Here is a 24,106-nt window from a genome sequence, read left to right on the forward strand (position 1 = left end):
GTAGCGATGAAAGAAGTCCTTTACTTAATTAAACTACTAATACCACATTGTTAAGAGTTCAAATACAAATATATTTAAGGTTTAACTGTAAAAGTTCCCAATGCAGAATTGTTTTAACAGATTTATGTTTTTTTCTAAATACTATTATAAATTAGGTTATTTTTTTAATATATTATATTATTTAATTCCTTTTTTTGTATATATATACTATTTTCCATTTATATGATATATTGTTTTTCTTATATATTATTATAATTAACAAAATTACAACATTATTTAAATGTGTTTACATGGCAATTCATTTATTGGCTAATTAATATTTTAGAAGAACAAACTAAATCTTAAAAGTACCTACAGTAGTAATAAAAGCTGTAAAGTAATTGTAGTGGGAAAAAAAGTATATAATAGCTTAAAGTGAAAATAGTACATACAACTTTGACCTTAATTGCCTTTTATTGACTTGATTTGAATACATTTATAAAAAAAAGATTAAAAAAACTGTCGAATGAGAGAAAATGTAACTCCTGAATTTAAGGTTAAATATCAATATTTTATGTTTGCTGGCAGAAGTCCTTTTCAGAAAATGAAATCCTTAAAAGATTTAGAGTCTATATATTACGTGCGTCCTTCAGAATCAGATATAATAATAATATCAGAGCGCACCTTGATGAGTCCGGCCTCAGGGCCTTCCTTATCGAAGATCTGTCGGGCCTTGGCGATCGCTAAAATCACGCCCTGCATCGCCGGAGTCAGCATCATCTGGAAGTCAAAGAGTAAATAAAACACCAGCTGATAATGATGTACGTGCAAACATCCATTACTACATACTGGTTTGAAAAATATATATTTAAAATCAAACTCTGATAGTCGACGTGTAATGCAAAAAAGTTCATAAAAACAAATATACTATGAGGTACTCAAGTAAAGTGTTTCAGAGGCAAATACTTTTTACTTGTATTTAACATCGTAAGTTAGTGCGAGTTCCTGATATTAATAAAACACAAAAATCAAACAATTAATTTAATGTACTATTGCAGATTTTTTATTATAATACAAGGCAGAATAAGAAGTCATTCAAGTTATTGATAATATGAACCTATTGTTAAATAAATGTAATGGAGTAAATCAATATTTATCTCTCGAATGTAGTCAAGTAGAAGTCGAGGAGCATAAAAGGAAAATACTCAAGTAAAGTACCTCAAAATGTACCTTAATTACAGTAATTGATTAAATGTTCTTAGTTACTTTCCAACAATGAATCTGAGTTAAAGTGCACCTGTCATGCTATTTTTAGGCAATAGCATAGGTCTCAGATATATATAAAAATATATAAAAAACATGTCTATGAAGTGTTTTGCTCAAAATACCAAACAGATCACCCATTCTAGCCATGCCTCATATCCCTCTATTTCACTTCCTGTTTCAAAAGTGCTGATTTGGGGTATAAAGCGTTAAAAAACCAAAAAGGAGGGGTCTGAGCTCATGTGGGACCCAGCAGCTACCGTCTAAACTAAATACTGCCGTGATGAAACGCCATATCATGGATTATCAAGGATTCTTTCTGAAACAGTATGGAGCTCAAAGGCTTTCTCTCTTGCCGGTTATACCACAAGGTGAGTTCCTTTTGATTTCCTGCTTCTTCACACACATGCTCTCCAGTACAGGTTAGCTCTGAGTGTTAGCGATGCTAATGTAAACAAAGACCATATTACGTCCAAAACAGTCGGGCATTGTTTCTGATAGCAACGTTTCTGATAGGGCCGTGGGTCCACATTTCAGATATTACGTCATATCGGACGCAAATCTGGATCAGCTCCCTTGTTCCCCCGTTTTTAGAGATTTGGGTACGGAGGAAAAGAGAGAGGGTTTTATTTTCTGACGCTGCGTGAGTTCCCTGACACACCGGGGACACACCTTTCTGTATAAAAGACATCAAAAAGTGCATTTTGCATGATAGGTCCCCTTTAATATATATCGTAAAGCATTTCTCTTTTAAAAGGCTGCATCCTCACGGCATGTATGTTCTTTTATTGCTTCAATCCTCACTTTTAACCCAGATTTATTTATATTTGGGAGACTAACGTTTTCTATGTACAGTAGTATTAGCTATTCTCCCTGCTCCTTTCCAACATGCACTATAAAAAAAACAAAAAAACAGCCAGTATAAGTGTACATGTTTTGTAAAGTGTACATGTTTTGTAAAGTGCACATGTTTTGTTTTCAAATAACTGCCATGTGTGGAATAGAAAAAAATGACTACATGTCCTCACCTCCTCGTTGTATCCGTCAGCGTCGGCTCTCACCATGATCCGGCCCACGTTGGGGATCTCCACCTCGGAGACTACGTTCTCTCTGACCGGGACCTCCTGCTGCTCCTCCTCCTCCTCCTCCTCCTCCTCCTCTTCAGGGGTCTCTCTGGAGGCCTCTGACCCGCCTGCAGTGTGAGGAACTCGGGCTGCCGTCTGAGTGTCGTCCCTCTCCACATGGAGGTCAGAGGGCGTCGGGTTAATGAGCGCTGAGTCATGAGTCTGATGGAGAGAAAGATTTAAAGAGGTTATATTAGGATTGTTGGGGTGTTCCCTTTCCTGTAGTGTGTTATATTGGTTTTTGTGCATGTCAATGGTCTGCAAAGGCTAAAATCTCTGTTTCTCTCCCACAAGATCCCCCCTCCCCCTGCCTAAAACGCCTCAATTAGACTCATTTGATACTTTTGGAACATAGTGACATCACTATTGATCACTCGCGCTCCTATTGGCTAGCTCTCCAACACATTGTACGTGATAGGCTAAGAGGCGGGACATTTCTAAGCGGTTGACCAATCACAACAGAGCCGGCCAGCTAACCAATCAGAGCAGACTGGGCTCTGGTTTCAGACAGAGGGTGAAAAGAGGTGCTGCAGCACAGGCAGTATGAGAAAAATAAAGAGCTTTTTGAACATTAAAGCATGGAGACATGTAGAGACACTACATACTGATATACACCTGAACATCAGCAGGAGAGGACTCTTTAAAGTAGAGACACTACATACTGATATACACCTGATCATCAGCAGGAGAGGACTCTTTCAAGTAGAGACACTACATACTGATATACACCTGAACATCAGCAGGAGAGGACTCTTTAAAGTAGAGACACTACATACTGATATACACCTGAACATCAGCAGGAGAGGACTCTTTAAAGTAGAGACACTACATACTGATATACACCTGAACATCAGCAGGAGAGGACTCTTTAAAGTAGAGACACTACATACTGATATACACCTGAACATCAGCAGGAGAGGACTCTTTCAAGTAGAGACACTACATACTGATATACACCTGAACATCAGCAGGAGAGGACTCTTTAAAGTAGAGACACTACATACTGATATACACCTGAACATCAGCAGGAGAGGACTCTTTAAAGTAGAGACACTACATACTGATATACACCTGAACATCAGCAGGAGAGGACTCCTTAAAGTAGAGACACTACATACTGATATACACCTGAACATCAGCAGGAGAGGACTCTTTAAAGTAGAGACACTACATACTGATATACACCTGAACATCAGCAGGAGAGGACTCTTTAAAGTAGAGACACTACATACTGATATACACCTGAACATCAGCAGGAGAGGACTCTTTAAAGTAGAGACACTACATACTGATATACACCTGAACATCAGCAGGAGAGGACTCTTTAAAGTAGAGACACTACATACTGATATACACCTGAACATCAGCAGGAGAGGACTCTTTAAAGTAGAGACACTACATACTGATATACACCTGAACATCAGCAGGAGAGGACTCTTTAAAGTAGAGACACTACATACTGATATACACCTGAACATCAGCAGGAAAGGACTCTTTAAAGTAGAGACACTACATACTGATATACACCTGAACATCAGCAGGAGAGGACTCTTTAAAGTAGAGACACTACATACTGATATACACCTGAACATCAGCAGGAGAGGACTCTTTAAAGTAGAGACACTACATACTGATATACACCTGAACATCAGCAGGAGAGGACTCTTTAAAGTAGAGACACTACATACTGATATACACCTGAACATCAGCAGGAGAGGACTCTTTAAAGTAGAGACACTACATACTGATATACACCTGAACATCAGCAGGAGAGGACTCTTTAAAGTAGAGACACTACATACTGATATACACCTGAACATCAGCAGGAGAGGACTCTTTAAAGTAGAGACACTACATACTGATATACACCTGAACATCAGCAGGAGAGGACTCTTTAAAGTAGAGACACTACATACTGATATACACCTGAACATCAGCAGGAGAGGACTCTTTAAAGTAGAGACACTACATACTGATATACACCTGAACATCAGCAGGAGAGGACTCTTTAAAGTAGAGACACTACATACTGATATACACCTGAAAATGAGCATGATAGTTTGGCATTTGTGTAGAGAGCATTGAATACATCAGGAAAAAGCACTTCAAATACAGTAAACATGCAGTATATATATATATATATATATATAGGTTTTTGTGCATGTAAAGGGTCTGCAAAGACTGAAATGTCTGTTTCTCTCCCCCAAATACAGTAAACATGCAGCATACAGCATGTGATTCTATTTTAAAACTCTCCAAAGGCTAATAAATTGGCTCGGGGAGGATGTGAATTTAAAAATAGCGTCTTGTATCCAGTGAAGGGTCGGTCTTATTATATAATGACAGGTGGGTCACATTTGGAAACACATTTAGGGACTAATATTCACTTACATGTGACAAATCAACGTGTCAGTAGAGCTCCGGATATTTGGTCAGGAACCAAGGGTTAATTTAAAGTTAATACCCCAGTGTGTTTAATTACATTTAACGCTACAGCTGACGATAAACCATTTATTCATGAAGCTTATTATAATCATTTCTTTATTGAGGAAAGTGCAGATTGTTCGCTATGGTTAGTTGTCATGCTGTAGTTTGCAAAGAACAGAGAAGTATGCAGATATCTTTATTTAAGTAAATGTATTAATAACACACTGCAAATGTAGTCTTTTATAAGTAAAGGTTCTGCACTGAAAATGGTAGTTAAAATGTGTATAATTAGCTAAATGTAATACATATATATAAACTAGAAATCTGAATAATTCGAAAAAATGAAATACATATATAATATATAATAAGATATATTAAATTTCTCTCAATCTCTTTTTTTGTATAAACTGTTGGCTGGTTTAATTTATAACAAGACCTTATAGTTTTGTAATTGTTTTGTAAAGTAACTAAAGCTGTAAGTGTAAAAAGTAAAAAGTGACATATTTCCCATTAATTGTTGTGTAGTAGAAATATAAAGTGGCATGACAAGATAATACTCAAGTAAAGGACAATAACCTTAAATGTACACATACGTACACTGCTTGAGTAAATGTAGTTTGTTTTATCCATCCCTGGTAGTTTGAGGCGTCTTTTATTGAAATGCACTGAAGTCTCTTTTCAACCACAACAAATACCTGTGTAAGAATAAATAACATGACATGACTGACATCACTGACATGACTGACATCAAACCGTTTGTTTTTGTTATTGTGAGCTTGTTCCTCTGAACAAGCTCACAATAACAAAAACAAACGGTTTGATGTCAGTAATCCCTCCTCACCTTCAGTCTATCAGTTACTCAACGACCGCCTGACTTTAAGTCTGGGTCTCCATCACTTTGCAAAGTGCTGACATTTGATCCTTGACCTACATGTACACACTTTATTTTTGTGGGCTTGAATTTCTGACCCATATATATATATAAGGGGCGGGGGGGGGGTCCCACCTGACTCTGAAGCTCCTTCTCTGATTGGTTGGGGCTCTGGCTGGGATCCAGGGTGTCAGTGACGGCTTCACTGCTGCTGTCGATCTGTGGAGGTGGGGGTGATACCTCTGATTCTTCTGCGGAAAAAATGAGGCAGAGGTCTTGAGTTAGGGACGTGACTTTTATAAGTTACAGTGAAGAGGCTAATCCTAGGCTTTTACATAGCCACTTGGAGTTAGGTGAGGGGTGTACGACACACATTACCAAAAAGCAAAGTTGGCAAAATGATTCCTAGTGGACAAAATAAATCTTTAATTTCGCCAATATTGTTTCCTTAAATTTGCTTTCTGTGTATTTAGAAAGTTGGTGCCCGTACATTAGAAAGTTGGTGCCCGTACATTAGAAAGTTGGTGCCCGTACTTTAGAAAGTTGGTGCTCTGTACATTAGAAAGTTGGTGCCCGTACATTAGAAAGTTGGTGCCCCGTACATTAGAAAGTTGGTGCCCCGTACTTTAGAAAGTTGGTGCCCCGTACATTAGAAAGTTGGTGCCCGTACATTAGAAAGTTGGTGCCCGTACTTTAGAAAGTTGGTGCTCTGTACATTAGAAAGTTGGTGCCCCGTACATTAGAAAGTTGGTGCCCCGTACATTAGAAAGTTGGTGCCCCGTACATTAGAAAGTTGGTGCCCGTACTTTAGAAAGTTGGTGCCCCGTACATTAGAAAGTTGGTGCCCCGTACATTAGAAAGTTGGTGCCCCGTACATTAGAAAGTTGGTGCCCGTACTTTAGAAAGTTGGTGTACGTACATTAGAAAGTTGGTGCCCCGTACTTTAGAAAGTTGGTGCCCGTACTTTAGAAAGTTGGTGCCCCGTACATTAGAAAGTTGGTGCCCCGTACATTAGAAAGTTGGTGCCCCGTACTTTAGAAAGTTGGTGCCCGTACATTAGAAAGTTGGTGCCCCGTACATTAGAAAGTTGGTGCCCCGTACATTAGAAAGTTGGTGCCCCGTACATTAGAAAGTTGGTGCCCGTACTTTAGAAAGTTGGTGCCCCGTACATTAGAAAGTTGGTGCCCCGTACATTAGAAAGTTGGTGCCCCGTACATTAGAAAGTTGGTGCCCGTACTTTAGAAAGTTGGTGCCCGTACATTAGAAAGTTGATGCCCGTACTTTAGAAAGTTGGTGCCCGTACTTTAGAAAGTTGGTGCCCGTACTTTAGAAAGTTGGTGCCCGTACTTTAGAAAGTTGGTGCCCGTACTTTAGAAAGTTGGTGCCCGTACATTAGAAAGTTGGTGCCCGTACTTTAGAAAGTTGGTGCCCGTACATTAGAAAGTTGGTGCCCGTACATTAGAAAGTTGGTGCCCCGTACATTAGAAAGTTGGTGCCCGTACTTTAGAAAGTTGGTGCCCGTACATTAGAAAGTTGGTGCCCGTACATTAGAAAGTTGGTGCCCGTACTTTAGAAAGTTGGTGCTCTGTACATTAGAAAGTTGGTGCCCCGTACATTAGAAAGTTGGTGCCCCGTACATTAGAAAGTTGGTGCCCCGTACATTAGAAAGTTGGTGCCCGTACTTTAGAAAGTTGGTGCCCCGTACATTAGAAAGTTGGTGCCCCGTACATTAGAAAGTTGGTGCCCCGTACATTAGAAAGTTGGTGCCCGTACTTTAGAAAGTTGGTGTCCGTACATTAGAAAGTTGGTGCCCCGTACTTTAGAAAGTTGGTGCCCCGTACTTTAGAAAGTTGGTGCCCGTACATTAGAAAGTTGGTGCCCCGTACATTAGAAAGTTGGTGCCCCGTACATTAGAAAGTTGGTGCCCCGTACATTAGAAAGTTGGTGCCCGTACTTTAGAAAGTTGGTGCCCCGTACATTAGAAAGTTGGTGCCCCGTACATTAGAAAGTTGGTGCCCCGTACATTAGAAAGTTGGTGCCCGTACTTTAGAAAGTTGGTGCCCGTACTTTAGAAAGTTGGTGCCCGTACATTAGAAAGTTGGTGCCCGTACATTAGAAAGTTGGTGCCCGTACTTTAGAAAGTTGGTGCCCGTACTTTAGAAAGTTGGTGCCCCGTACTTTAGAAAGTTGGTGCCCCGTACTTTAGAAAGTTGGTGCCCGTACTTTAGAAAGTTGGTGCCCGTACTTTAGAAAGTTGGTGCCCCGTACTTTAGAAAGTTGGTGCCCCGTACTTTAGAAAGTTGGTGCCCCGTACATTAGAAAGTTGGTGCCCCGTACTTTAGAAAGTTGGTGCCCGTACTTTAGAAAGTTGGTGCCCGTACTTTAGAAAGTTGGTGCCCCGTACATTAGAAAGTTGGTGCCCCGTACTTTAGAAAGTTGGTGCCCGTACTTTAGAAAGTTGGTGCCCGTACTTTAGAAAGTTGGTGCCCGTACTTTAGAAAGTTGGTGCCCCGTACATTAGAAAGTTGGTGCCCGTACATTAGAAAGTTGGTGCCCGTACTTTAGAAAGTTGGTGCCCGTACTTTAGAAAGTTGGTGCCCGTACTTTAGAAAGTTGGTGCCCGTACTTTAGAAAGTTGGTGCCCCGTACTTTAGAAAGTTGGTGCCCGTACTTTAGAAAGTTGGTGCCCGTGCATTAGAAAGTTGGTGCCCGTACTTTAGAAAGTTGGTGCCCGTACTTTAGAAAGTTGGTGCCCCGTACATTAGAAAGTTGGTGCCCGTACTTTAGAAAGTTGGTGCCCGTACTTTAGAAAGTTGGTGCCCCGTACATTAGAAAGTTGGTGCCCGTACTTTAGAAAGTTGGTGCCCGTACTTTAGAAAGTTGGTGCCCGTACTTTAGAAAGTTGGTGCCCGTACTTTAGAAAGTTGGTGCCCGTACATTAGAAAGTTGGTGCTCTGTACATTAGAAAGTTGGTGCCCGTACATTAGAAAGTTGGTGCCCCGTACTTTAGAAAGTTGGTGCCCGTACTTTAGAAAGTTGGTGCCCGTACATTAGAAAGTTGGTGCCCGTACTTTAGAAAGTTGGTGCCCGTACTTTAGAAAGTTGGTGCCCGTACTTTAGAAAGTTGGTGCCCGTACTTTAGAAAGTTGGTGCCCGTACATTAGAAAGTTGGTGCCCGTACTTTAGAAAGTTGGTGCCCGTACATTAGAAAGTTGGTGCCCGTACTTTAGAAAGTTGGTGCCCGTACTTTAGAAAGTTGGTGCCCGTACATTAGAAAGTTGGTGCCCGTACTTTAGAAAGTTGGTGCCCGTACATTAGAAAGTTGGTGCCCGTACTTTAGAAAGTTGGTGCCCGTACTTTAGAAAGTTGGTGCCCGTACTTTAGAAAGTTGGTGCCCCGTACTTTAGAAAGTTGGTGCCCGTACTTTAGAAAGTTGGTGCCCCGTACATTAGAAAGTTGGTGCCCGTACTTTAGAAAGTTGGTGCCCGTACTTTAGAAAGTTGGTGCCCGTACTTTAGAAAGTTGGTGCCCGTACTTTAGAAAGTTGGTGCCCCGTACTTTAGAAAGTTGGTGCCCGTACTTTAGAAAGTTGGTGCCCCGTACATTAGAAAGTTGGTGCCCGTACTTTAGAAAGTTGGTGCCCCGTACATTAGAAAGTTGGTGCCCCGTACTTTAGAAAGTTGGTGCCCGTACTTTAGAAAGTTGGTGCCCGTACTTTAGAAAGTTGGTGCCCCGTACATTAGAAAGTTGGTGCCCGTACTTTAGAAAGTTGGTGCCCGTACATTAGAAAGTTGGTGCCCGTACTTTAGAAAGTTGGTGCCCGTACTTTAGAAAGTTGGTGCCCCGTACTTTAGAAAGTTGGTGCCCGTACTTTAGAAAGTTGGTGCCCGTACTTTAGAAAGTTGGTGCCCGTACATTAGAAAGTTGGTGCCCTGTACATTAGAAAGTTGGTTCCCCGTACTTTAGAAAGTTGGTGCCCCGTACTTTAGAAAGTTGGTGCCCTGTACTTTAGAAAGTTGGTGCCCGTACTTTAGAAAGTTGGTGCCCCGTACTTTAGAAAGTTGGTGCCCCGTACTTTAGAAAGTTGGTGCCCCGTACTTTAGAAAGTTGGTGCCCCGTACTTTAGAAAGTTGGTGCCCCGTACTTTAGAAAGTTGGTGCCCTGTACTTTAGAAAGTTGGTGCCCGTACTTTAGAAAGTTGGTGCCCCGTACTTTAGAAAGTTGGTGCCCCGTACTTTAGAAAGTTGGTGCCCCGTACATTAGAAAGTTGGTGCCCGTACTTTAGAAAGTTGGTGCCCCGTACTTTAGAAAGTTGGTGCCCGTACTTTAGAAAGTTGGTGCCCGTACTTTAGAAAGTTGGTGCCCCGTACTTTAGAAAGTTGGTGCCCCGTACTTTAGAAAGTTGGTGCCCCGTACATTAGAAAGTTGGTGCCCCGTACTTTAGAAAGTTGGTGCCCCGTACATTAGAAAGTTGGTGCCCCGTACTTTAGAAAGTTGGTGCCCCGTACTTTAGAAAGTTGGTGCCCCGTACTTTAGAAAGTTGGTGCCCGTACTTTAGAAAGTTGGTGCCCCGTACTTTAGAAAGTTGGTGCCCCGTACTTTAGAAAGTTGGTGCCCGTACTTTAGAAAGTTGGTGCCCGTACTTTAGAAAGTTGGTGCCCCGTACTTTAGAAAGTTGGTGCCCCGTACTTTAGAAAGTTGGTGCCCGTACTTTAGAAAGTTGGTGCCCGTACTTTAGAAAGTTGGTGCCCGTACTTTAGAAAGTTGGTGCCCCGTACTTTAGAAAGTTGGTGCCCCGTACTTTAGAAAGTTGGTGCCCCGTACTTTAGAAAGTTGGTGCCCCGTACGAGGCACAGGGTGCTCAGGTAAGATGTTCATTCACATAAATGTAGCGCAAGGCTAATTGCTAGAATTTGACTTTGCTCCGAGAATCTCTGTTTTTGGATCTCAATTTTGTGATCACAGTTACGGTGAAGAGGCTAATCCTAGGCTTTTTGTAGCCACTTGGAGTTAGGTGAGGGGTGTACGACACATGTTACCAAAAAGCAAAGGTAAACAAAACTATTCCATGTGGACATTAAAGATTTATTTTCACTATTGTTTCCTTAAATGTGCTTTGCGTGTATTTAGAAAGTTGGTGCCCCGTACGAGGCACATGGTTCACAGGTAAGATGTTCATTCTAGGGCTGTCAAGTTAACGCGTTAATAACGCGTTAACGCAAAAAAAAATTAACGCCACTAATTATTTTAACGCATGTGTATTTTTTGTCCTCGGCCGCCGTAGTTTCAGAGCGCATCGAGTTTAAAATACCATCGACAAGCTGATGCTGACAGCCCCGCTCCTACCGCCCGCTTGTGGCAGACCACACTTCCACGCTCACTGGCAGGCCCGGACTGGCCATCGGGAGGACCGGGAGGGAGTATGTATGTGTGGTGCGACTCGCGCGAGCGAGGCACACCTTACGTGTTGTTAGCATCTGGTGCTAGCTAGCTGCGCTAACGGATATAAGGAGCTGTTTCAATGACATTTCGCCGACAACTGCGCCGAGCACTTGACTTTATGCAGGTAGCCAGACAGTGGGACATTGTACGAAAAGTCAGCACATTCAGCACGGATAGTACGCGCAACATGATTGCAGCGTCCAGGCAGCTCCCGTTCGAGCATATATGCCTTGAGCTGCAACGATCCATCACAGTGTCTCTCCACACACACACACACACACACACACACACACACACACACACACACACACACACACACACACACACACACACACACACACACACACACACTTATTGTATGAGAGAGGTTCCAGGTTGAATTGAAGCGAATATTTGTAATGTTCAAATGATAATAAACAAACATATAAAGCATATTTGTCCACTCATATGTTGATAAGAGTATTAAAAACTTGAAAGATATCCCTCTAAGGTACATTTAGAACAGGTAAAAAATGTGTGATTAATTTGCGATTAATCGCGATTAACTATGGACAATCATGCGATTAATCGCAATTAAATATTTTAATCGACTGACAGCCCTAGTTCATTCACATAAATGTAGCGCAAAGCTAATTGTTAGCATTTGACTTTGCTCTGAGAATAGAATACAGGTATTCATCTCTGTTTTTAGATCACACATTTGTAATCACAGTTTTTCTTGTGCTTTTTCAGTGACAGCAGCTCATCCTAGACTTTTACTTTTCTTAGCCACGTGAAGTTTGGTAAGGGCTGTCAGAGGCACAACATATTCTATTGTTTTTTAATTCTTAATTGAGCGAAATGAACTCAACGGGAACATTTCCCAAGCAGTTCAGTTATAGTATTCATTGACCACTTTTTTAAAACCCTTACTTCAAAGGTGGTTGGTGGAGGTCTACAGTATAGCACTTGAGTAAATGTACTCTCCACCAGTGTAAACATCTACAGACCTTCAGGCTTCTCTCTGGGATCGGGCTCAGGATCTTCCTCTGCTTCTGGGTCCGGTTGTGGTTCTGAAGAAGCCTCCTCCTCTTCCAGCTCTTCTTCAGACGGTCCTGACTGAGGTGCCGGCTCCACTGCAGTCTGGAGTTTCTCATTTGGACGGGGGTCAGTGGATCCTCCCTGTGGAGCCGCCGTCTGGCAGAACTGCTCCTCCCACTCGCTGAGCTCCTGCTGGAACCAGCGGTTATCCTCGCTGACGTAGCGCCGGAGAACCGGAGGAAGGGATTCAATGCCGTGAAGAACCTGGCCTGTCTCGTCATCTGTGGCTTCTGGAGGGGAAGAGTGGTAGTGTCAGTTAAAAGACTTTCACAAAAAAAAAAACACTATCAATCCCTGGGACCGAAGAGTCACCGGTTCGACTCCCGATCGACCAAAACAATTATAAAACACGGAGTGGACTGGTAGCTAGAGAGGTGCCAGTTCACCTGCCGAGGTGCCCTTGAGCAAGGCAGCGAACCCCCAACTGATCGCTGGTGCCGGCTAGACTGCAGCCTCTTCGCTCTGGCCCTCTCCAGATGTGCATGTGTATTCTGTATAGTGTGTATAACTGTGTGTGTATTGCATGTGCATGTGTGCACCTACTTGAATATACAAGCCAGAGTGAAACACTGAATTTAACTGAAATTTTAAAAGGTTAATCTTCTTCTTCTTCAATCAAAGTTTATTTATAAAGCCCAATATCACACATTTGATATCTGTCTCAGCGGGCTTTACAGTTAATACAGAACATTCTGTGCTTAGAGTCTTAGACCATTACAGAAAACAATACAACATTCCCGAAGAAGCCCCACAGTTAAAAGGGATCAAATGTTAGAAACCACGAGGAGAGCAACAGAGGACGATCCCTCTCTAAGGACGGAAAGACGTGCAGTAGGTGTTGTGTGTAAATAAAAAAGAGAATACTATCTACAACACAGACACAGTAACTGATCTATTGTGAACATAATGGCCATTAAAATAACTTTATTCCTGAAATAATGCTTTCAGTTTGCTACGCTAAACAGATTAAGGGCTGCAGAATGAATCGAAGTATTATCGATATGGACTAGTGGAGAGCTTGTGTACGTGCAGGATTCTTGCTGCTCTAGTTTTGGATAAGAGCATGAGCTAAATGTGAAGCAAATGAACTGAAACACACAGCACAGTGTACCTGTAGTGAGGGTTGGTAGCCTGTCGTCGATGTACATCAGGCAGTAGGCGCTGGCGTTGGTCATCCCCCCGAAGGAGTCTCTCTCCAGCTCCTCCCACGACGACTCAGTGATGCTCACGTCGTTGTACTTCATCCAGCGCTTGTTGGCGTGGTCGTAGATGTACGCCCAGTAATGACCTGCTGACGCCTGGCCTTCGTGGACGAGCACCGCGTGAAGTCTGTAGGGCACCTAAATATCAGGAGAGAAAGAGACGGCAGTGAATAGAAAACACTGAAGCGTTAGGCATCAGGGGAAGTATTGTATTGTATTGCGTTCCTTTACTAAAGAAGAATTACTAAAAACCTTAATATCATATAAAACACTGAAGCGGGGATCAGAGGAGTAATGAGATCCTTTACTAAAGACATGGTATATGCAGGAGTCCTGAAGTCACATGTAATTCCTTTTAAGACCTTTTTTAAGACCCTTTCCATACATTTTAAGACCTCATCGCCACTTGGAGTTTTAACCGGTTACCTTGGCGACACACTTGACCTCACATTGACTATACATAGTATTGATTGTCCTTCCTCCTTATCTTCCAACCATTTGGACGCAGACTTGCATTTCCCCATAACGATGTTGTTTAACAACCGGCGTAAACGGACCTTCACGCTATCAAGCAGTGAGCGTGCGATGTCCTGTTCAGACGACGTCAAATCCAACGGGATGCCATCAATAAACTACACAGAATCACACTACACACCTACGCAATGATTACATTCAGGCAGACTGTAGAATACAACCTCTTTGGACAATTCATATACTTATTGGAAACTAGCTACAAAATGTAATACCTTGGAAAATGCTGTTTAATACTTTTTAATACTTTTTAATAGCCTTCATTTTCACTAAATTGATTTATCAACTTTTAATACTTTTTAAGACCCCGCGGACACCCTGAAAGAAGAAGTAATACGCTCCATAACAAGTTAAAGTCCTGCATTTCCAATCTCACTTCCACAAATCTTTCACTAACGCACGTTTTGCAGCAGTAGATGTAAAAGCTGCAGTGTGTTAAAGTGACTTATGTAATGTCAGTCTTACCTGGCAGAGGTTGTTGTCTGTGTACATGGCCTCAAGCATCTGAGTGAGCCTTTCAATGCTGGCCTTTAGCTCTGGAACACAAACACAGAACAGAAGACATGATAATAATAATAATGCATTTTATTTATAGAGCGCTTTTCTTGAAACTCAAAGACACTTAAAGGTGGGGTAGGTAAGAAAGGAGAAACCAGCTCGAGTGCGCTAGAATTTGAAAATACACAACTGGAAAAATCTGCCACTTCCTTACAGAGCCCCTCCTCCAACACACACGAACGCGCACATGACCAATGAGGGCACGAGATAAGTTTGTGCACAGATGGAAGGCTGACAGGCAGGTAGGCCATCCAGTTATTTTAGCCGGGCCGGCTCAGATGATTGGTCGTGCTTTTTACAGTACCACAGCTTCCACAGATGATATTTCTTTATGGATTTTTTGTCAAAGCATTTAATATATTCATTGCTATCGGGATGTTAAGAGCATTCCATGGAATATAACAAGTGTTTCTGAAGTGAATTACATACCCCACCTTTAAAATCGGTTCTGAAGAGGTGAGTTTTGATTTGTGATTTGAACATGGTGAGATTGGGGGAGTCACGGATGAAAACATAAAAATGAATTCAGCACTTTTTGTTCTTTAACCTACTATTTGCCTCGTAATGGGGAAGTTTGGGAGAGATGTCGCTGTTTCAATTCAAACGAATATTACTCAACAATTAACATTTATTTCCATCTATCTAATCAGCTCTGCACCAATGAAGTGTTTTTCCCTAAGGTGCGTTGACGTTTTTTCCTCACTTCCAGCAGTCATTCTAATTTTAAAAGCCTGATATTGAGGTAGGATCTGGTAGGAGAAGCACGTCAGGTTTCACTGTGATTTTAGAGTCAAAAGTGACCACTCTCTGCACGATCTGTGGAATATGTCCTTATGCAAGCCCCTTAAACTCTATCGCATATCTTCATATCGCAGTACATGCATCATTTTTGGCCGATGCAGATATTTGAAATTGATACCAATTAGATAATATCATTATGCATCCCTACAACTAACTTCTGAGGAAAGTTACCCCCACTGGACTTTAACACACCACACACACTCAGACACTCACATCCAGCACCAGACACTTTTTACGCTGCGATGGGCAGTCTTGCACTAATTTACATTTCCCAAAGATATTGAAGTGACTGTTATTTTGTATATATTGATTCTTGTGCTTTTATTCATGTCTTAAAGGTGGGGTAGGTAAGTTGGAGAAACCGGCTTGAGTGCGCTAGAATTTGAAAATACACAACCGGAGAAAATCTGCCACTTCCTTACAGAGCCCCTCCTCCAACACACACGAACGCGCACATGACCAATGAGGGCACGAGATAAGTTTGTGCACAGATGGAAGGCTGACAGGCAGGTAGGCCATCCAGTTATTTTAGCCGGGCCGGCTCAGATGATTGGTCGTGCTTTTTACAGTACTACAGCTTCCACAGATGATATTTATTTATGTATTTTTTGTCAAAGCACTTCAGATATTCATTGCTATCGGGATGTTAAGAGCATTCCATGGAATATAACAAAAAGTGTATCTCGAGCCGGATTCTCAAACTTACCTACCCCACCTTTAATGTGTGCATATGTATACATGTGTCTGTTGATTGTGTATAGGTATATACATATTTGTATACATATTTTTATATATATTTGTATTTTTTGTATTTGGGATTGTGGGAAACGGTATTTCGATCTCTCTGTCTGTACACACAGACAATAAAGTTGACTTTGACTTTGAAGTGGACCATTGAGCAGCAACAGATAATATCTAAAGCACATCAACTAATAACTTGCTTTATATCTTGTTATTGTTCATTGGTAAATTCAACATGTATATTTTCTCCCTTCTTGTTTATTTCTAGTCTTTTAATTTGTATTGTACAATGCCAAGTCTTTTTATGCTGCTGCAACGCAAACATTTCCCAAATTGGGATCAATAAAGTACTTCTTATCTCTTATCTTATCAAGACTTTTTTGTGCATACCGTTGATGTCGTTCTCTACTTCGGTCCTCCAGCGCTGCAGGCAGCTCTTCACAAAGTGCAGCTCCTCCTCAGAGACGCTGTGGGGGGCCGGGTGGGGGGGGCAGTCTATGGGGAGTCTGCACTGGGTGAAGGGTTTATAGATCGGGGTCCGCTGACAACTGGAAACACCGGCAACAGGATCCTCCGATGAATCTGCGTCTGTGGGTTCACTGAGGGAAGCAAAGAAAAGGTTGGAAGTGGGTCCAACTACTAACCCTTTAAAGCAGGGGTGTCAAACTCAATTTCATCACGGGCCACATCAGCATTTTGGTTGCACTCAAAGGGCCGGTTGTAACTTTAAGACTATATGAAAATACATATGTAAATATTTAATATAAACGTATGTATTATATGACATTATTGCCTCTGCATTGGATCATTATCGGATAGGGTAATAACTTCATAATTAACTACGTCTGAAAGCAGAAGTCTAGGGCAAATCATTGGAAGTCTCTTCAGTGAGAATGTCACAAAATGATTATTTTTTAAAAAGCCAAATTCTGGAAAAAAATTGAAAATGTAAAAAAAAGTGAAATTTTGAAGATAAGTCAAATTCTGAAAAAAAGTCATATTTGAGATGCATTGTGGGACATGTAGTTAATGGGCAACGTACTTCTGTAAATCGGCATGTAACCGTATAATAAACGTATTATATTCTTTCAGAGCTCTTGTGGGGCCACATTAAATGAAGTTGCGGGCCGGATTTGGCCCCCGGGCCTTGAGTTTGACACCCTGCTTTAAAGTCTAACTCGGGTAAAAGTTCAAAACCTGTTAGGAACAAAAAAAACATTACATTTTATTAACTAATTACATTTAATTACCTGCCCCTTTCTAAAATAAATAGTACTAGGTTGCTACTGTGGCTGTTTGTCTGTTTTTGTCATTGTTTGTTGTTATTGTTTTGTGGGTTTTATTATGTGTTGTGTTGTCCCTAAGGATTTTTGTATTGTCTCACCTGAAAATAAAAAATAAAAATATTGAAACAGAGCAGGAAATGGAAATACTCAAGTAGCGTACAAGTCAGTTACTAAATATACACAGTTACACCCCCCCTGCCTGTGTGTACTCCACCTGTTGTCTTTGGGGAGGGGTTCATTGGGGAGGAGGCTCGCAGGAGAAGCAGCTCTCAGGTCTTCAGCGGGGGAAACACTGGAGGGTTTGGTGGTGGCGAACTCCAGAATAAACTGCAACATGTCGGCCAGAGGATACTTCGAGGGTCCGGAGCCGTAGTTCTTATAGCTGCCGATAAAGAAAGTTAAAGATTTGTGACTCACAAAGTGGAACACAGAGCAGTGCAGTGATGACGTATTTTGTAGTGTGAAGGCAGCATCTCCCTGGTTCCCTCCACAAAAAGCCAATTCGATTTTGCATTGGTTTTTGGATTAACATTGGTTTTTAATACTTACACATTTTGTTCAGCTGGATAATCTCTAGATATTAACACCACTTTAGGATTTTTGAAGTAAAAAGCTAATGTTGGGCTAAAGGCGGCTAATGTTGGGCTATAAAGGAACTACAGCACGGTCACATGACTTAACGTCACCACCGCTAAGCTAAAGGCAGCTAATGTTGGGCTCTAAAGGAACTACATCAAGGTCACATGACTTAACGTCACCACCGCTAAGCTAAAATGGCTAATGTTGGGCTATAAAGAAACTACATCAAGGTCACATGACTTAACGTCACCACCGCTAAGCTAAAGGCAGCTAATGTTGGGCTATAAAGGAACTACAGCACGGTCACATGACTTAACGTCACCACCGCTAAGCTAAAGGCAGCTAATGTTGGACTATAAAGAAACTACATCAAGGTCACATGACTTCACGTCACCACCGCTAAGCTAAAGGCAGCTAATGTTGGGCTATAAACGAACTACAGCACGGTCACATGACTTCACGTCACCACCGCTAAGCTAAAGGTGGCTAATGTTGGGCTATAAAGGAACTACAGCACGGTCACATGACTTTACGTCACCACCGCTAAGCTAAAGGTGGCTAATGTTGGGCCACCGCATTTTGTATTCATCAGTGGGGTATTGACTGACGTATTTTATGTTGTAAACCAAAAAAATGTCTTCAGCACAGACCTTATTTTAGGCTTCTGACCAAAAACACGTTCACAAAACCATTGACTTCTAGATGAGGAACAGAAAGTGCTAAAAATGCTGACTCATTTCAGGGTTTTAGGACTCATTCCTGCAGATTATAAAGTAATATCTGAGGTCTCATACCACTCAAGTTTCTGTTGCAGAGCTGCGAGTTGATCCTTCAGTTTTTTCACGTCTCCTCTCCTCTCGTGGGTCTGGTTTATGTTTTTGTGAAGATATCTGCAAATCGAAAATCAATATGTAAGGCATTCATCTTCCCTTCTTCATTTGTACGATACAATAATACTTCAGTGTTGGAAGAAGTACTCAGATCCTTAACTTAAGTACAAATAACACTATGGTCTTAGAAGAAGCTCACCTGTCCATATAAATGATTTGAGGGAACTCCAGTTTCTTGTGAATCTTTTCGGGGCGACCGAGCTGAGTGTTGAACTCAAATCTCGACAGCTCGAATGTCAAGACTGGGGGTAACTTTTTGAACCATCTCTGCAACCAAAAGAAAAACAACAGTATTAGCAGAGCATCAAAATGATGAAAATATAATAGAAATTGAAAGTCAACTTAAAGTGGACCTATCATGCTATATTTGAATAATATAGTGTAGGACCATACCTATATAAGGCATATTTATACTTTTTTTTTTTCAAAATACCAAACAGATCATGCATTTTAGCCATGCCTCATTTTGCTCAATTTGACAATTTCTAGCTCTGTTTTTGCAAGGGCTGATTCAGTGAGAACAGCACCATCTACAGGCCTGGCATATGTACTACAGCGTCTCCAGCGCTTTCGAACGGCAATGGCCGTGGCTGTCTCCTCCTGATTGGTGGAGTTGGCCCAATAGCCGTAGCGCCACCGTCCTGACGTCAGGACAGTGTTCAAATCTGGATCAGTTTTGATCAGATCCGTTGCAGCCCCTTTTTTAGAGATTTGGGTATGGAGGAAAATAGAGAGGGTTGTGTTTTCTGACACTTGGTGAGTTCCCTGGAACACCGGGGACACATATTCATGTATAAAAGATGTACAAAAGTGCATTTTGCATGATAGGTCCACTTTAAGTAAAAGTAGGTATAACCAGCAAAATGTTTATATTATTAAAGTACTTATTAAAGTAGCCGATGCAGAAAATATCTATTTCTTAACACTCTTAAAAATGTTATTTTGTTAAAGTCCTTCATTGAAAATATGAATAAAAAATAAATAAAGTAAGTATAATCAGCTAAATGTACTTAAAGTATTCTCAGTTGAAATACCCAATGCAGAAAAATCTAAAAGAGTGAAAGTAAAAAACACCCAAAAAACTACAATTATTCTTCTCAATTTCTCAAAAGGCTGTTCTTGTTGGTTGGTTTAATTTACAAGACAACATTATATTGTATGAACTGTATTTTAGATTCAAGATTCAAAGGTTTTATTGTCATATGCACAAAGCTACAGTGTAGAAATGAAAGTTTTTAGAAAAGCCCTATATAAGTGTCATTGTTCTCCAACAATCCAACATATATAATAAAATACAAAAATATAAAATACAAATAAAAAGTAGTGCAAAAAGTCTATATACATGTAAATAGAATATGATATGTCGTAAAGTGCTATGAAGTTATCCACCTCTCGTCCAGGCGTGACGCTGTGATCTGCGTGCAGAGACTCGATCTCTCTCTCCACCATCGCTCCCTCCAGACACTCGTCCAGGTTGTTGAAGCCGTTCACCTGCAGAGGGTACTGTCCAAACTGCTCGATGTTACACAACGTCTTACCTGAAACAACATTCACACGGATGAACATCTCATCTTGTTTATTTTTGTTGATGTATAACAAGTATATATTATCAGCTTGATCCTGCACACTGATTAATAATTCAAAAATAAAGCTCCAGAAAGTAAGTGTTAGATAATGTTGAGAAAATACTGAATGTACTCTTCCAGTATCAGAGTACACATGATAACAAAGGTATCCCAACTGTAGCTGTGTACATGACAGGATGTGTGATTACCTAGAAGAGCATCAGGACTGTTTGAGGCATATGATAGCTATGTGATTAACATGATGATTCAGCCTCTATGGAGATAGACATATGACAAGCATGATCATTTCTGCCGTGGAGCTAATCTGAAGTAAACATTGAATACTGCTTTCTATTCCTCCATCTTGTGACTGTGTAACTCCCTCTCTTGGATATCAGCATGTGAAGGACACTGTTCAGGAACTAGTTGATGCTCTGTATGTGATGACTACTTCCAGATTTTGAGAAAGTCCGAATTTTGAGAAAAAAGTCAGAATTTTTAGGAAAAATTCAGAATTTTGAGAAAATATTCAGAATTTGGAGGAAATATTCAGAATTTTGAGGGAAAATTCAGATTTTTGAGGAAATATTCAGAATTTTGAGGAAATATTCAGAATTATGGAGAAAAATTCAGAATTTTGAAAAAGTCAGAATTAGAAGTTTGACATTTTCAGAAAAAGTCACAATTTTGAGGAAAAAGTCAGAAGTTTGACATTTTGAGAAAAAGTCAGAAGTTTGACATTTTGAGAAAAAGTCTGAATTTTGACATTTTGAGAAAAAGTCAGAAGTTTGACATTTTGAGAAAAAGTCAGAATTTTGACATTTTGAGGAAAAAGTCAGAATTTTGACATTTTTAGGAAAAAGTTCGAAAACAGCTACTGCTATCCATACCTACTTAGCCCTGGCAATATTCGCATTGTGACCAACTTCTTGGTAGGGAATGTTCTATTTCACATTATACCAACAATCAATTCATATTGATTTTCACAGGGACAGAAACTCATACCTTCGTGTCTTCTTTCTGTCACAAAGGTACCGTAGAAAAGCTGGACCATTGGGTTCTTCTGTTTGTCTTCAACTTTACTAAAAGTAAAAACATGACATTTGATATCAGTTTAAAACAGTAAACAAAGGGAGAAGGAGAATAGTCCCTGCACGTGAAGGACGTACACTTTTAACTTACTCTTTGGCAGCGAGCTGAAACGCGTCCTCCAGCCAGTCCAGCAGTTTGTGGGAAAATTCACTGACGTCCTGAAATAAAAAAACATTAGATTAAGATCAGTATTAGTTCAAAAACTACTAATATTTTCCCTTCAAAACACAAAAAAGGGCCTCATTTCCCTCCTAAGGAAATGATCCATCCGGTCGGTCGGTCGGTCGGTCGGTCGGTCGGTAGGTAGGTAGGTAGGTAGGTAGGTAGGTAGGTCGGTAGGTCGGTAGGTCGGTAGGTCGGTAGGCCGGTAGGTCGGTAGGTAGGTAGGTAGGTAGGTAGGTAGGTCGGTAGGTCGGTAGGTCGGTAGGTCGGTAGGTCGGTAGGTAGGTAGGTCGGTAGGTAGGTAGGTCGGTAGGTCGGTAGGTCGGTAGGTCGGTAGGTAGGTAGGTAGGTAGGTAGGTCGGTAGGTCGGTAGGTAGGTAGGTAGGATCCCAATTTGGGAAATTATTTCGTCACAGAAACAGAATTGTGTTCAGACATTAAAGTACAATACTTTAAATACTTAAAAAAAGAGAAAAAGACAATTAACAATTACAAATAAAAGGAAAAAAGGAAAAAAAGGAACAAATATTATATCAAATATAAACAATTCAACAAAACAGTATAAAATATTCTGGATAATTGAAGTCAAAAGTCAAAAATACAACAGGACCTTAAGTTAAGTTTTTTAAGTTTAAGTTAAGTACCTGCTGGGCCTCGCTGGTCCTGAAGGCGTCTCTCAGCAGCTCCACGGCAGCCGACGGGTCCACAAACGTGCGAGAGGATCCCACCATCAGAGCGAAGAGACAGCGCAGCTCCTGCATGAAGGCCATGTTCCTCTTGTCCTGTTCACAAGATAGGGTCTCAGGGTCTCACAGTCTCACCTGTTCATTTAGAAAACCAACTCCAGCGTGCTCTAATAATGAATGTCTCCTTTGATGCAGTCTTTGTTTGGTTTTGCCTTGCTCAAGGGCACCATGGCAGGGCGGGAGGTGAACTGCTACCTCTCCAAGTAGCAGTCCACACTCCATATTTAGGTCTGGTCGGGGACTTGAACCGGAGACCCTACGGCTCACAGTCCAAGCCCCTACTGACTGAGCCACTGCCGGACATGTGTTTCTGTCTTTATTTGGAAAGTCTTTTGTAACTGTGTTTGGGAGGTGCTATATATATATATATATATATATATATATAATAAAGGTTATTATTGTTAAATCAGAATCAGGAATACTTTATTTACCCCGAACGAACTACAAAAACGAACAGTAAATGATGTAAAGATATGTACAATGAATACAGTAGTGTAATTCATATTTATAATGAGATAAATAAAGCTCAAAAAGCAGATTATTGCTATAAGTGCAATACAGTAATGATGCGTAGCCAGTAGTACACAGTTGAATATTGATTATTATTGTTATATATCACATAGTGGCTGCGTCTATATTAACAAAACATCCCCACAGCTTGTTCACCTTTTCTCCTTAGTGTACAAGAATTAGACATTGTTAGAAATAAATAACCTATAACACAATATGTGTCTTTTGTTGGCGGTAGAGCAGAGTGTTTACTCACAGAATGGCTCTTACACTTCTCCAGTAATCTCTCAGACAGATGGTAGTTGAGAACCAGCCTCCTGAACACGGGCAGGTGGAAGAGAGACTGCAACAAGAAGACAGAAAAACAACCTGTTATAGATGTAGAGATTAAATTAAAGCAATGATAAACGTATTGATACCAGCACTTTGAAAACTACGATTAACTTCACCTGAAAAAACTTGAATCACGGTCAAATTAAAGGGGACCTATTATGCTTTTGTTATATATGTGTTATAGAAGTTTTTGTGCATGTAAATGGTCTGCAAAGCTCAAAATCCCACATTTCTGGAACATAATGACATCACTATGGAACACTCGTGCTCCTATTGGCTAGCGCTCCAACATATTGTACGTGATAGGCTAAGGGGCGGGACATCTCTAAAGGCCCTGACACACCGAGCCGATTTCGGCCGTCGATAGATGTCTGGCCGTCGATGAGCGTCCTGTCGCCCTACTCAGATTGTTGTGTCCCGCCCCGTCGTGTCTTTTCGGCCGTGCCGACACCTTCCACCGCCGATTCAACATGTTGAATCGGGAGGCTGTCGGCAAAAGAAATCACTAATTGGCTGTTCAGCTTAGCGAATCAGTGCATGAGAAGCGAAACGGAAGTGAAGAAGGCACACACAGACGGCTATTATTTTTCATTTTCCAGTACCGCACTAAACATGTTTTCGATTATAAGTCATTATGTGAAACAGTCTGTGATGGACGAGAGTGAACATGGAACGCACGCTATTTGTTGTTTGTATATATCACGCAGTCTGTCTTCTGGTTGCCTCTTTTGAATGACGAATACACACTACCGCCGCCTGCTGGTAAGGAGAGTTTTTGCCACTCACGCATGCGCAGTGCGTACGTACTTCTTGGCCGTCGGCTGAAGTCTTTGCGGTGTGTTCCAGTGCGACACATGGCCAAGACGCAGGAGACGTGAGGCGACACAACAGTCGGGTCCGTCGGGACGTGTTCTTTGGTGTCAG

The 24,106-nt window shown here is 41.1% G+C and overlaps 1 protein-coding gene across 2 annotated transcripts in view; it reads right to left on the reverse strand.

The window, feature by feature from the left end:
- Positions 1 to 24,106, reverse strand: part of usp28 (ubiquitin specific peptidase 28) — a 43,724-nt gene that overhangs the window by 8,614 nt on the left and 11,004 nt on the right. For both annotated transcript variants that reach the window (XM_034114385.1, XM_034114387.1), the window contains exons 6-20: positions 23,106 to 23,192; positions 22,238 to 22,375; positions 21,522 to 21,589; positions 21,345 to 21,421; positions 20,164 to 20,312; positions 18,914 to 19,041; positions 18,679 to 18,774; positions 17,520 to 17,687; positions 16,410 to 16,618; positions 14,385 to 14,455; positions 13,298 to 13,526; positions 12,096 to 12,416; positions 5,800 to 5,915; positions 2,271 to 2,528; positions 664 to 759 (exon numbers count right to left, since the gene is read on the reverse strand). In XM_034114385.1, coding sequence (XP_033970276.1) covers positions 664 to 759; positions 2,271 to 2,528; positions 5,800 to 5,915; positions 12,096 to 12,416; positions 13,298 to 13,526; positions 14,385 to 14,455; positions 16,410 to 16,618; positions 17,520 to 17,687; positions 18,679 to 18,774; positions 18,914 to 19,041; positions 20,164 to 20,312; positions 21,345 to 21,421; positions 21,522 to 21,589; positions 22,238 to 22,375; positions 23,106 to 23,192 — 2,211 coding nt within the window. The remainder of the gene's footprint in view (positions 1 to 663; positions 760 to 2,270; positions 2,529 to 5,799; positions 5,916 to 12,095; positions 12,417 to 13,297; positions 13,527 to 14,384; positions 14,456 to 16,409; positions 16,619 to 17,519; positions 17,688 to 18,678; positions 18,775 to 18,913; positions 19,042 to 20,163; positions 20,313 to 21,344; positions 21,422 to 21,521; positions 21,590 to 22,237; positions 22,376 to 23,105; positions 23,193 to 24,106) is intronic.

The sequence above is a fragment of the Trematomus bernacchii genome, unplaced genomic scaffold, assembly GCF_902827165.1.
Source record: "Trematomus bernacchii unplaced genomic scaffold, fTreBer1.1, whole genome shotgun sequence".
Classification (NCBI taxonomy): domain Eukaryota; kingdom Metazoa; phylum Chordata; class Actinopteri; order Perciformes; family Nototheniidae; genus Trematomus; species Trematomus bernacchii.